Source organism: Mizuhopecten yessoensis, unplaced genomic scaffold (genome assembly GCF_002113885.1).
Source record: "Mizuhopecten yessoensis strain PY_sf001 unplaced genomic scaffold, ASM211388v2 scaffold10651, whole genome shotgun sequence".
Classification (NCBI taxonomy): domain Eukaryota; kingdom Metazoa; phylum Mollusca; class Bivalvia; order Pectinida; family Pectinidae; genus Mizuhopecten; species Mizuhopecten yessoensis.
The window spans coordinates 1,346,185-1,357,975 of record NW_018408653.1 but is presented as its reverse complement, the minus strand read 5'-3'; the positions used below and the strand labels follow the sequence as shown (position 1 = coordinate 1,357,975).

General features: G+C 35.1%; 1 protein-coding gene across 1 annotated transcript; it reads right to left on the bottom strand.

Annotated features, from left to right (window-relative positions):
* Positions 1 to 2,445: 2,445 nt before the first annotated feature.
* Positions 2,446 to 11,625, bottom strand: LOC110461731 (succinate--CoA ligase [GDP-forming] subunit beta, mitochondrial-like). The gene is made up of 11 exons (XM_021515361.1): positions 11,525 to 11,625; positions 9,708 to 9,852; positions 9,176 to 9,275; positions 8,842 to 8,932; positions 8,064 to 8,216; positions 7,073 to 7,162; positions 6,560 to 6,656; positions 6,091 to 6,252; positions 5,125 to 5,267; positions 4,353 to 4,473; positions 2,446 to 3,964 (listed from the first exon to the last, which is right to left on the bottom strand). Exons 1-11 carry the CDS (start codon positions 11,606 to 11,608, stop codon positions 3,855 to 3,857), a joined length of 1,296 nt encoding a protein of 431 aa, XP_021371036.1. The 5' UTR covers positions 11,609 to 11,625; the 3' UTR covers positions 2,446 to 3,854.
* Between the last annotated feature and the right edge of the window lie 166 nt (positions 11,626 to 11,791).

The window sequence follows — 11,791 nt, the reverse complement described above, 5'->3', positions numbered from 1 at the left end:
CATATAAAGTTCAGCCTTATATATAAAATGTCTAGAAATGGAAACTCTGTACAAAAATGCCTGTCAATAAACACCATTCGTTAAGCCTATTACTTGCTAAAAATTACACACTTTTTATTAAATATATGTATATAATGAATTATTTGTGATAAAAGTCAGCTGTTTGCTTAGTGAAATTTCTCTCAGGTGGTCATTCTACAGAGGTCAATATATACAGGCCTGAACTTCAGGTGGTCATTATACACACCATATAAAGTTCTTAAACATTGAACACAAATGAAATAAATAAAACTCTGATTTCGTTAATCATTCTACATATGTACAATCATTTATGATACCTAAATCAAAACCAAATAAGAAATCCTTCTTTTGTGAACAAAGTCAGCAGAAGTCACAAAGTAATACCATCCCCCTCAATGATCTGTTGATTCAGAGGTCCAAAATACCATCCAGTCAGAAAACAATACAATTTTACAATGTAATTTAATTTTGTAACAAAGTCATTCAGAGGTTTGAACTTTGACCTCTTGTTGGGTGACCTTGAACTCCCAGATGCAGATATCAATGTTGATATTTGACATACTGGGTTATTTTTTCATTATAAACATATTAAGGAAAGTTAATTAATTTAGCAATAGATTTATCAGGACAGAAGTGTTATCCAACAGTTATACCAGGGTATTCACACAGTTAATTTAATTTAACAGAATGAAGTACAATTTGATATTTTATTCTAACAATCCTGATACCACATCAATCTAAATATGTCGAGAAAATATGTCAAACAAAACAGTATATTTCTCTTACTTCCCTTCCATTTTGTATCACAGCACAAGTACACAACAAGAATGACCTAAATATGTAAGTCCTGAGTGTGACCTTGAAAATGTTCACATATTGAGATATGTATCGCAGCAGCATCTCCAAATCAAACAGTAGATGTAGGCTACCCACAGAAGGCAAAAAAAAACAATTTTACCAAATTATGTGTAGGTATGTGTCAATCAAGCCTGAAGTAGCTGCACTACCGACTGATTTCTGTAGATTACACTGTAGCAACTAGATTTATCAAAGTAAAACATTGTACCCGATATATACCCAATAGTAATAATTAGGAGAATAGAACCGATGTGATATTCCGTGATACTGAATATCACTTATTGTCTAGTATACTGAATTGTGCACTTTTACATGCAACTCAATAATGAAGACTCCATAGTTAACTTTACAACATGGACTGTAAAACCGTGACTTAATGCCCATCTTGATAATTGTCATCTCGCTTTAAAACCTCCAATGAATTTCATCCTCTTTTTCACTTTTCTTAACAATTCCTTAAAATGAATTCCTCATTACATATCACAAAATCCCTTTATAGTGTCAAAATTTGGCTGCATACATCTTGTTTCATGTGTTAACAATTTTTTCTTAACTGACCAGTTCCTTTACATAACCCTCGATATATTACCAAACCCCTTTATAAAGCCTAAGGATTTCGCTCAACAAATGGTTGCAGTATAAAAGGTATTGCTGTACCTTGGTCAATGTTTGCTGTATAAAAGGTTTTGCTGTACCTTGGTCAATGTTTGCTGCCTGTGGAGACTAATATGAACTTACACTACATCAGTATGTTTAACAGACATATGTATCACACACACAAATCATTACAGTATCAACCAATCACATGCTGTTGGTAAAATCTGAGAATGATCACAGCCAGTAAATTTTATGAAATGCATTGATTTCTTTTTAACTTAGCACATATAAGTATATAATTAATTTTGAACATATTTGAAAGTAGAACCAATTTCTCCCATTGTATTCTATAATAGAAAAAACCCACAAGAGAACAAAGTTTCAGCTACAACCCTACAGAGTTCTAGTACCATTATATACAATACTTACTTAACTGACAATTAAGTCTTACTATACATCTAATGATTTGTCACTTGATGATAAAGCAACAGTTCAAGTTTAGTTATCATTGAAATCAAACAGCACATATGATTTTGTTTATCACACATGTAATTAAGTATCACAAATAACATCTAAATGGTTCATTCTTAAAACACAATCCTACAACCTCTGAAACGCACTACCATAAACAAGATAGAATGTATGAATGAAGCCCTGAGTATAAAATCAGCACATGTTTTATCTAATGATTTATTATTGGGAATCAGGTAAAAACATCACAATTGATGGATGGGTCAATGTCCGAACATTGATTTAAATTGTTAAATGAAAATACAATAAATTGCTGAAGAAACACATGTTAATGGATGAACTTGTATAAAATTGTATTGATTAAAGTATATGTTAATTGTATTAATGGTATATCTATGTACTGTAAAGCGCTTTAGAGTGGCTTATGTAAGCTAGATAGGGCGCTATGTCAAATGTTGTATATTTTTATTATTATAAAATACAACAAAAATAAAACTTTTTGAAAATTAATTATCATTATTTCAATTTATTGATACCATCAGTGAACGGGTATATATAATTCATGAATATCGTTTTTGTTTATAGCCATTCTCCATTGCTTTATTTGTCAATGTTTTCCACATAAAATAGCTAGAAATGATATACGTACGAGTGAAATGTCAACATCGAACATATGTTGTCACTCATGATGTCACTCTTTCCTGATATCATTGGATGATTAACACAGATATGCATTTGCAACAAAACATAGTACATGCTTTTTTCTCAGGGAAACAAAATAAAATCTGGTTTTATATTACCTATAACTAGGCATGATTTAAAATTGTGATAAAAACACAACATTTGATACCAGAAATATCACAGAATATCTGAGCATCAACCAAATAACATGATTTTCTTGTCTATGCAACAACATAGACAAAGTAAAATTAATTATGGGAAATAATGACCAATAGACTGACGCTGAGGTATGAACGACTAGACATTGATTACATTAATAATCTTAATGCCAATATAATTAAGTATGTTCCGATAACATAATTAGAGGTATGACATGTCACTTCCTTCGTATTAGCGTTTGATGCAATTTTCTAATGAAAACATTGGTATTTCCTTATCAGCTGGTTGGAATAGGGGATCATCTTTTCTGTGAAAATCTGATAATTTCACTTCATCACAATATTAACTTTATAAAAAATAGGTACACTTCTATATTAAATACATATATATTTGTGAACTCATGTTTCAGCAATCATCAACAATTTTTAAAATCATGATTTAACACTACGGATATCTATAATACTAGGAAACAGTGATTTATAATGACAGTGATGAACCTCATTTAGAGTTTACAAATTAGCTCCAAAAGCACTAAATTAGAATGACGCTAAAATGTACGGTTTACTGTGTCGCCCTGATGCATTTCTGCAATATTACGTTTCCCACATATTTACTTAACATCGCTACCTTCCTAAAACTTGCATTGTATTCTTAACATGGCCACCACCGTACCTACGAGTAGTTAAGTATGCAAAATGTTTAATTCGACTCCAGAATGCTACCAGGGCGGTAATGGTTCAAACCATATAAACATTAAAAAAACCAAAAAAACACTGGTTCCTCATTGTCACAAAATTCTCTAGAAAAGGCAGTTAAAATAGATATGTTAGCACATGTGTATTTCAAAATTTAACTTTACATAGTACTGTCTATCATGCTTGGATGCAAAATTTTCACAGGATACCGAATAAATAAATAAATTCTTTGTTTCGGATCTCCCCAAAATTTCAATTTTTTTATTCTGATTTAAATTGGCCTGTTTTATGAACTTTTGAAGTGAAAAAAGACAGCCTCAACTAAATGGCAAGGCTGTAGACCAAAACTGGCCGACACTGGTGTAGCACAATCTACTTTACACTGGCTACTGCTAGCTTTGCTGCTTCCTCAAATCCAAAAGCTGCCTTTATAGGGAGGTTACTTTCTTCTAAGATTTTTCTTCCTGCTTCTACATTTTGTCCTGTGAAAAAAACCATCAAAATTTTTAATCAAACACCATCTACGTACCACAGAGTTTGTTGTTCTCGATACATATATACCTTACAACAAACTAGAACCTTCAATCACCTTAGCAAATTTTGAATAATTTGTATTTACCATAAACCTCATAAGTAACCTTGACTATTTACAAAAACCTTCAGATATTTTCTTTCATCTTAAATCGATTAGCAATCTGTGTCACATTCTAATACTTTAGATTCCAGGTTAATTTGTTCAAATCAGGTGGATGTTCTACTGACATCTGGATCAAGTTAACAGGGTTATATTGATATAGAGCAGCCTGGTTTATCCAGCCACCATAAATTTAAAGCAAACGAAGAATAGAATAATGAACAAGTGTTGGCTACCTTCTAGTCGTACCACCAGGGGGAGCTTAAGGTCGATCCTCTGACAGGCCTTGAGGATACCAGTAGCTACGGTGGCACAGTTTACGATGCCACCAAACACATTGACAAGAATTCCCTTGACCTGCAGTTTGTAAAAATCAAGATTTGTATAATAGAGAATACATTTAGTTATATTTTCGTGATTGTTCTTCAAAGATGTATTCAGGAGGTCTTGTATACACAAAATTATTCCTTGTTTAAATAATGTCTGCTCGATATTTTTGAATTGCAATCAGACTCCCTTCATAAACAACAATACACAAAATTAGACATCTTGTACAATGAAAATGATGCAACAAGCTAAAAGATGAAAACTGTTCAAAAGCCCTGTTTATAAACATGTCCATAGTCAAACCTCAATAGGGCTCTGGGGCTATTCCAGTAAATTATTTTGTCCCTCCCATGGACTCCAGGTTTTGTTTAGGGTAACTATCCATAGAATATAATTAATAATCTACAAAGAAGTCATAGTCAGGAAACCCATCAATGGATAGAAGTGAGTTATTTAAGAGACCTGGGGTCAGGAATTGCCCTTATAGTGGAGCCGGATTAAGTCAGACAATTTGGAATATACACACTTTCATCATAGAAGTGCATTAATAATCTGCATAGAAGTAAAAGACAGGAAACTCATCCCTGGCATAAGTAAACTATTTTTGAGTCATAAGTCATGATCATGATTAATGGAAGGAGAACTCTCTTCAGAATATATTTTAAGAAATGGAATGCGTACATGTGAATCTGCAGTAAGGAGCTGGAATGCATCGTAAACTTGCTGTTCTGATACACCGCCTCCCACATCCAAAAAGTTGGCTGGTTCTCCTCCGTGAAGTTTGATAATGTCCATAGTTGCCATGGCAAGACCTGCTCCGTTCACTAGAAAAAGTGGATAAAGGGAGATAATCAAAAACAAATTTATTGACTATTTAAATATCAGAGTGTTTTGGCCTTTGGAACAGCTGCAGCTATGTCACGGAGATTGTGAGTGGATGATTATATTTATCAATGGTACGGTATCACTGGGGTTACGTAGGTGCTAGAGTACCTCTGGATGTAGGGGTAAGGCGTGGCGTCTACCGTACACGGTGAATTACGTGTTGCTCGTGAATTACCTGGGGTAGGGGGTTGTCTTATACAGGGTGTATAGGGGGTAGTGTCATTCAAGCTGTTGCAGCCAGACAGTGCGCTTGTGGTATTTACCCCCCCCCCCCCCCCCCCGGTCAACGTGGTAGCGAGCAATAAAGAGTTAATTTGTTTTGATGTTACTTGCCATTTGGTGTATGCTTTCAGGTTTATAGGCTTTGGCATATTACAGAGCTGCTAGGACAGATCCTTTGGGATTGGGACTTGGAGCTAGAGGAACAGTCGCTCAGGAACAGCCGTGCACAGTCGCGTGTTGTTGCCGTGTTTTTGTATTTCCACAATAAAAGCGCTAGCTGCAGTCAGCTATTTCCTATATTACAGTGTTGAGTTGTAATTGATAAATGATTTATGTTCGTTTGAACTGGTGAATTAGAACATAAAGGAAATTATTTGGTACTCTAATCGCATTGATCTGATATTTTGCAACATCACCAGATTTTACGACCCAATTATAATCACAGTCAAATTGCTGGTCAACATCAAGACTGATTATACCATGAGGCATTGATTTGATACTTTACAACTTCATGATATTGACCCAGTACAACAGAATTACCTAAACATCCGATGCTGCCCTCCAGTCCAATATAGTTTAACTTGAGTCTGCTGGCCTCTATCTCTCGTGGGTCTGTTTCACTTGTGTCCTCCATTTCAAATATTTCCTTTTGCCGGAATTCTGCATTGTCGTCAAAATTCAACTTGGCATCAAAGCAAACCACTGTTAAAAGACAAAAGTAAAAATAAATAATTTACACAGTATGATCAAATAGTACACTTTATACAATATTACATTTAGGGGTATATTCACAGCTGAAATAAGTGTTCAAACCCCCTGTCCAAACCCCAATGGTTTATAAGCTACATTTTCCTTTAAAACTCCATTTAGTAACTATTTACACAATTATGTATATACTATACACTGTCCCTCAGAGAATCCCTTTATCTCGTATTTTTTCACAATCCCAACTTAGTACTTCAACATAATTAGGTTCTACTGTGTGATAAAATTATTAGAGCTGATTTACCTCGTCCATCTGGTGTCTCTCCAAATGGATTGATCTCTAGCTGTGTGGCGTCCACCTTGACAAACAGGTTGTACAGACGTGTGATCTGTGTGGCTGCCTGCATTAAGTGTACAACTGATTATTTCATGGGGCTGATTTACAGATTCACATATCTTCAGAAACAATTTTGTATTAAACCAAATGAAACACCACTGAAAACTGGCATACCTTTGTATATATGTGGGTAAGTTATTGATGCATCATCTGAACAAGAGAAAATCAGTAAAATGCAGAGCCCAAAAAACAGCATTATAAGCACACACCCTTTGACATAAAAGCAGACATTTAATTAATTTAAACAATCTTTAAAGATCTTGAAATCTATCTACCTGTTTCAACTTCATCAAAATTAGAAAGTATCAAATCATAATTTTGCATTTAAATAAATTTAAAACTGCTGAAGTGAACCTGATTGTAATAACAGAATGTTTAGAGGAAACCTCCCTGACCTACTTTCTTTCACTGAAGTTATACCTGTTGTAGATGCTCTCCTGTAAAGTCTAGTTTTTCTGCCATCCTTAGAGCCTGCTCCTCAGTTATACCCGTCACAATGTCCACAGCCTCCTAATAATGAAACAGATCACACTTTACTTAGCATAACCTCAAATCATCAATGATTTCTCTTTCTATAACACAATTACTGTGTAAATACATAACTTTAAATACATTATTTTACCAGTATCAGACAGCTAAGCATTGGGTAATATCAGATATCAATAAGGGTGTTTTCATAAGTAACGGACTCAGTCTTAAGTCCCCTTGTGGGCCATGATGACCAACCCTGTTCGGCTGTGAGGTTTAGAGTATTTGCTAGTGCTAGAAATCCGATGTGCTGGTAGGCACTGGTGTGTCAGGTCTCTACAGCAATTTTATAGATATTGTTCGTTTTGGGCAACCCTTAGTGTAATCAATGATGGACTGTACCAAATCAATGTGAAAAAACATACAGTAAAGTGAATTCTTTTGTTAGGACTTTTCAAAACAAGTGTACTACGAAGCCACTTGTCTTTTAATGTATGCAGTCCCTACAACAGGAACTCACTTTTCGATTTTTCACTATACATGAACTTATTTTTTCTGTAACAAATCCAGGGAACTTAAGTTACAGTCTTTAAATCAAGTTCATTTTATTATCAAACTGAATGAAAGCCATAGACTTTGAAAGTGAAAGTGTCAAATAGACGATTTGATAAAATTCAAAAATTGTGTAATACAAAAATAAACATTTGGGATTATTCTAAAACTTTACACGGAAAGCTTAGAAAATGGATCATATGTGCCCAAATGATAATCCACTGCATTGATTTGAGGTAAAATTTCCTATCTGAAAGCAGTGTGCATTATTTGAAGGGTTTTGAAAATGTAAAGCACTGAAAACTTCACTTCTCAGAAGGGGAGAAGTAATCAAAGTATGATTGTAACTGATCTATCAGCTTGAGCTTTATTTTTTCCCTGACCTCCGTACTTTGATAATTGAGTCTGGATCTTTTTCTGCTGTTTCCTCGATGTCCACACCTCCATGTTTACTGCCAACCATGACCGGGCCGTTGTACCCTCGATCCATCACAATGGCGAAATAGGTTTCTTTAGCAATGTCTAGAGCTTCTGCCACCATCACCTAGGCAACAGATACAAGAAAAAAAAATAAGTCTCACAATCTCCTTGGAAACACTCGAAGCTGCTGCTACCATCACCTCGGCTGCTAACACCAGAGATTTTGATAGGTCTCACAGTCTCCTTGAAAACACTCATTTTACCAATACCTAGGTAACAGCCAAACAGAAAATGTCATTGGTCCATATAAATACCAACATGATAAAACCTGCATAAAACATGTGTTTTATTTTATTTTTTATTTTTTTATATTGTGATCTGAACCGTTTCATCTCAAAAGTTTTATGGTGCATGTTATATATACCCCTACTAAATAGCACTAGAATTTACATGTAGAAAAGTTCATACTTTTATTTCCAGAACAAATTATCAAGGTTTTAAACTTTGCACATTACCATTAAAATTCAATAGCCCTACCTAACTCTATATTAGAAGGTCAATGTATTTGTATACAGCAAGACCAAATTTTTTGAAGATATTTTTTGAGGCTATGGATATACAAAGAACTCCAGTTTTAGAAATCTTTTGATATATCTAAGTATCATTCTGTCTTGGACAAACTACAATCATTAATAACAAGTCATTATGTATCAGTGCTAACTTGTTAATTGTGATACAAATGTACCGACCTGGTTGACCTTGACCCCATCAGCTGAAGTCTGTTTCGTTGTCAGTTTGTTACCAAGCATGTTTTCAACAATCCCTTCTACTTTGGATGGACTGAAAAGAAATTAATGGCAGGTAAGACTTTCCGTTATAAAAGTTCTCTGGTGGCCTCAAAACTTTTTACATATTGTCTACAATACAGAAAAAACACTATCCACATGACACAAAACAGCATTTTTGTGATTATTGGTGCTACTTCTGAAAAGAAATGTTGATAGTAAGGAACTTCAAAATCAAAATTTATGAAAAAGAGAAAGTGCTAAAATGATATGCATCAAAGTTTGTAAGGAATCTTACTCTTTCGTTAAATGCACGCCTCCCTTGAAGCCGTTAGAAAATGTCCCCTTGCCTCTTCCACCCGCCAGAATTTGAGCTTTAATTACATATTCATCCACCGCTGAAAAATTAACATATGAAATTGTGATGTTCATGATCTATACAAAAATTTCAATACACAAATATTAAAGCTGGCCTTTACTAGAAAAGTTTTATGCTCAAAATTTAACACCGACCATTTTGCTAATTCTTACACAAATCTTGATATTGACCTTCATTAGATTTAAATCACAAACCCAAAGATGGACCTTCAGATTCAGTAAAATTATTTCAGCAGTGATACCATAAGACACATTCAAACAGAAATAAATAAGGATATTAGAATGTTTTAAGTGATTTTCTCATACAACATTACCCAACAATATTATAATCACTATGGATCATATACCAATTAATACTTAACTTAATTTATGTATAAGCTAGCAGCACATTATACCAGGTATATTTTATACAATCTACAAATCACCCCACAAAGTCACAAAGTGATACCTACTTAGTCTTTCCGCAGCAGTTTTAGCTTCGTCTGGACTACTGGCCATTACAAATTTTTGTACAGACACACCGCCATCTTCCATCAACTTTTTACTCTGGTATTCTTGTAGATTAAGATTTCGAGACGGTATCGTAACTGCAGCCGCCTGAAATTGAAACCATATAGTGGAGCATGATTAACAACTACCAATCCCGTTTGTGATAGAATTTATAGTACATATTTATTTTCTTGCACTAAATATGCAGCATTTTTACAGTAAACAAAAGGTTTTGCAATTAAGTCACTTTAGCTTTGAAATATAGTGGCTATATCTATGAAACTTTCCACTACAAACTGTCATTCAGATTTAGAAACAATAAGAATAAAATTGCATTTATTTTCATGTCAACTAAAAAGACAAGTTGAATGTACAAGTAAATCAAAAAGCTCAACTAAAAGTATCTTTTTATTCCTTCATTTATTTTCATGACTTGCGATGAACATAATAATTGAGCGATCTAAGCAAGGTCACAGATGGCGAGCCCCTGAGGCTGTGTCTAGTAGAGATGTCATATATGCATGTGGATACTTAGCAAGAAGGTCAGGGATAGTGACCAGAAGAGTCCAGTAAGTATCAGAACAGGGAGTCTAGGATAGTGAACCAGGGTGTATATCCTGCAATATCTGGGATAGTGGAACAGTTTGGTGACTGTGAATCAGCTTGTACCCGACAGGGTCTGGGATAGTGAACCAGTAAATATCCTAGAAGGGGGTTTGGGATAGTGAACTGTATCCTAACAGTTGATTCTGGGATAGTAATCATGAAGCGGTGTCCCTGGCAAGGGGTCTGGGATATAGTGGAACAGTGAGTATCCTAAAATAGGAGGTCTGGGATAGTGAATGTGATTTGGTGTTTAAATACCTGATAGGGGGTCTGGGATAGTGGACCAGTATACTAAAATAGGGGTGTGGGATAGTGGATGTGAATCAGTGTTTTAATACCCAATAGAGAGTCTGGAATAGTGAATGAATCAGTGTACCTGGCAGGGGGTTTGTGAAAGTGACTGTGAACTGGTGTCCCTGGCAGGGGTCTGGGATAGAGGACCAGTTCGAATTTGTATCTTAAAAGTTGGGTCTGAAATATTGACTGTAAAATAAAATTGGTGTATATATACCTGACAGAGGGTCGTTCTGGGATAGTGGAACAATACAAGCATTTTAATAGGGGGGTCTTGGATAGTGACTGTGAATCGGTGTGTATCTGGCAGGGGCCTGGATGATGAACCAGAAAACATTCTAGTAGGGAGTCTGGGATAGTGAACTGAACCAATAATTTATTCTAGCTGGGGGCTCAGGCTGATGATTGTAAAATCTGCATGCATATGGCAAGTGCCAAGTTCAAGGGGTCTGGGATTGTGGACGAGTCATGATCATGATCAATCAGTATGTTTCTGAGGGGTCAAGGATAGTGAACCAGTAAATATCCTTGCTGGGGATCTGGATTATATAGTAAACAATTTTTCTAGTAGAGAGTTTAAAGAGAGTCATAATGACTGTGAATCAATGTATTTTCCAGAAAGGAGGTCAGGCTGAGGGACTAAGACTAAGAAAAATATTCTGGCCTAGTGTCCTACTTAGATAAGGTTTGGCCGAACAGCTGGTTCATTCGGATGCGATAACCCCTGTATATTACATATGGCAAAGTCCGAGGTAAACCAAATGCGAGCACTGGTAATCTAAGAAGAAAATATAGACGATCATTTAAGTGACAAACACTAGCCATGGATCATTCAAATTTGACCAAATTGAACATATTACGATAATGTGTTACTGCCAACCTTCCGATTCCATCTGCTTTTGCATAAACATCGATACGACGAAAGTCGCATGGACGACCGCAAAATCTGCATAGGCGCAGCCATATCTACAATCTCGCGAGAAGTTGTTACTAGCCTCACTACCTTGACATTCTATACTATTACGCATTCAAATAAAGTCCTACATTAGTTCTACCAGTATCATAAAAATTGGCCGAAATTATTAGATTTAACAGAATTGTGTGGTTAAAACACATACATTCTATTTTAATTTAGGATAATTATTAG

Coding starts and splice junctions, on each gene's coding strand:
- LOC110461731 (XM_021515361.1), bottom strand. CDS start 11,608: ATGGCTGCGCCTATGCAGATTTTGCGGTCGTCCATGCGACTTTCGTCG. Junction 9,276..9,707: donor AACTGCTGCGGAAAGACTAA/GTAGGTATCACT, acceptor TTAATTTTTCAG/CGGTGGATGAATATGTAATT. Junction 6,657..7,072: donor CAGGAGAGCATCTACAACAG/GTATAACTTCAG, acceptor CACTTAATGCAG/GCAGCCACACAGATCACACG.